We start from the raw sequence: 1,439 nt of genomic DNA on the forward strand, positions 1-1,439 counted from the left end.
CCCCCTTGCCCACCCCCCGGCCACGCGTCAGAGGGCGAGCCTGCCCAGCGCCGTCCTGCCAGCCGGCCGTCGGCAGCACCCGCCGCGGCGGCTGAGGGGCGCCCGGCGCACCCCTGCACCCCCGGCACTCCCCTGCAAGTCCTCACGTACTGCTGCAGCCAGCCGGCCCGCCGCAAAATGTCACCCCGCTGTCCCGATGTCCACCCACCCGTCCCTCCAACTGTCCATCTGTCCGTATGTCCTTCCTCCATCCATCCATCCACCCATCCATCCATCCACCCATCCCTCCAGCCTTCCCTCCCTCCACCCTTCCATCTGTCTGTCCATCCTTCCATCTGTCTGTCCATCCTTCCATCTTTCTGTCCATCCTTCCATCTGTCTGTCCATCCTTCCATCTTTCTGTCCATCCTTCCATTCCTTCCATCATCCTTCCAGACATCCCACCATCCCTCCATCCCTCCATACGTGCACCCATCTTTCCCTCCCTCCCAAGACCTCTGTCCGTCCGCCCGTCTGTCCACCCACCCACCCATCCCTCCATCCATCCATCCTTCCACATACTCCATCCCCACCTCCCTTCCCAAACCTCCCATACACACCCAAATTTTCCCTCCACCCATCTTTTCCACCCCTTTTCCTCTGCCCTCCCTCCTCCCTCCGTCCCCTCCCCAACCCAGGAGGGTCACACAGGGGCGCGGGGACAACCGGACCCTCGGGGGTCCCACACCCCAACTCTTCCCAAGCCTTTCACCCCTTGGCCAGCTGAAGGCGCTTGAACCTCTGGAAACACAGGAGAGGAAAAAAACAAACAAACTCTCTCCTTCCGTTTCACACAATTTTCTCTCTTTTAAACCCCCCCCTCGTTATTTATTGTCTGCGCTCTGCTCCCCCAACGCCCCCAGCCCTTGCCGCAACCACCTGAAGCTTTTTCTTCTCCTAACACAGGGAGAATCGGCCCCCCAAGGGGTGTCAGGGGCCAAATTTTAGGTGGGTCGCCCAGGGCTTGGCGTTGTGGGGACACACCGGGGCAGGGACCGCCCGAAATGACCCCCCCGCCATCGCCTTCTCCGAAAGCCGACAGCTCTCACCCCTTAGTTATTTTCTCGGCTATTTCTGATCTGTGAGGCCTGTCGAAAGCTCCTCTGCGCGGCGAGGAAGCGCGGCTTCGGCAAATCCACGTTTTCCCAGCACAAATCGGAGCCGGACCCCCCCTCCCCACCACGGCGTGGGGATGCGGGGTCCCCCCTCCGTTTGCTTTGGGGTGGGACGTGTGAAGGCAGCCCAGAGCCGGGCTGTAAACAAGGAGGACACTTCAAAGGGGACGCCCGGGGACATCGGCCGGGCTTAGCACAACACCAAATTATTTCAGCACCCCCGGGGCAGGATGCGGCGGGGGCTGAACCTCCTGCTTGGCCGTTTGGTAGCTTGAAAAAGCAGCT

At 61.4% G+C, this 1,439-nt stretch overlaps 1 protein-coding gene across 1 annotated transcript in view; it reads right to left on the minus strand.

Moving 5' to 3' along the window:
• Positions 1 to 747: 747 nt before the first annotated feature.
• The window catches only part of APLNR (apelin receptor), a 6,688-nt gene continuing 5,996 nt past the window's right edge, over positions 748 to 1,439 (minus strand). Inside the window, exon 2 of the mRNA XM_019474354.1 lies at positions 748 to 778. Coding sequence (XP_019329899.1) covers positions 748 to 778 — 31 coding nt within the window. The remainder of the gene's footprint in view (positions 779 to 1,439) is intronic.

This window comes from Aptenodytes forsteri, unplaced genomic scaffold, assembly GCF_000699145.1.
Source record: "Aptenodytes forsteri isolate BGI_AS27 unplaced genomic scaffold, ASM69914v1 Scaffold329, whole genome shotgun sequence".
Taxonomy (NCBI): Eukaryota; Metazoa; Chordata; class Aves; order Sphenisciformes; family Spheniscidae; genus Aptenodytes; species Aptenodytes forsteri.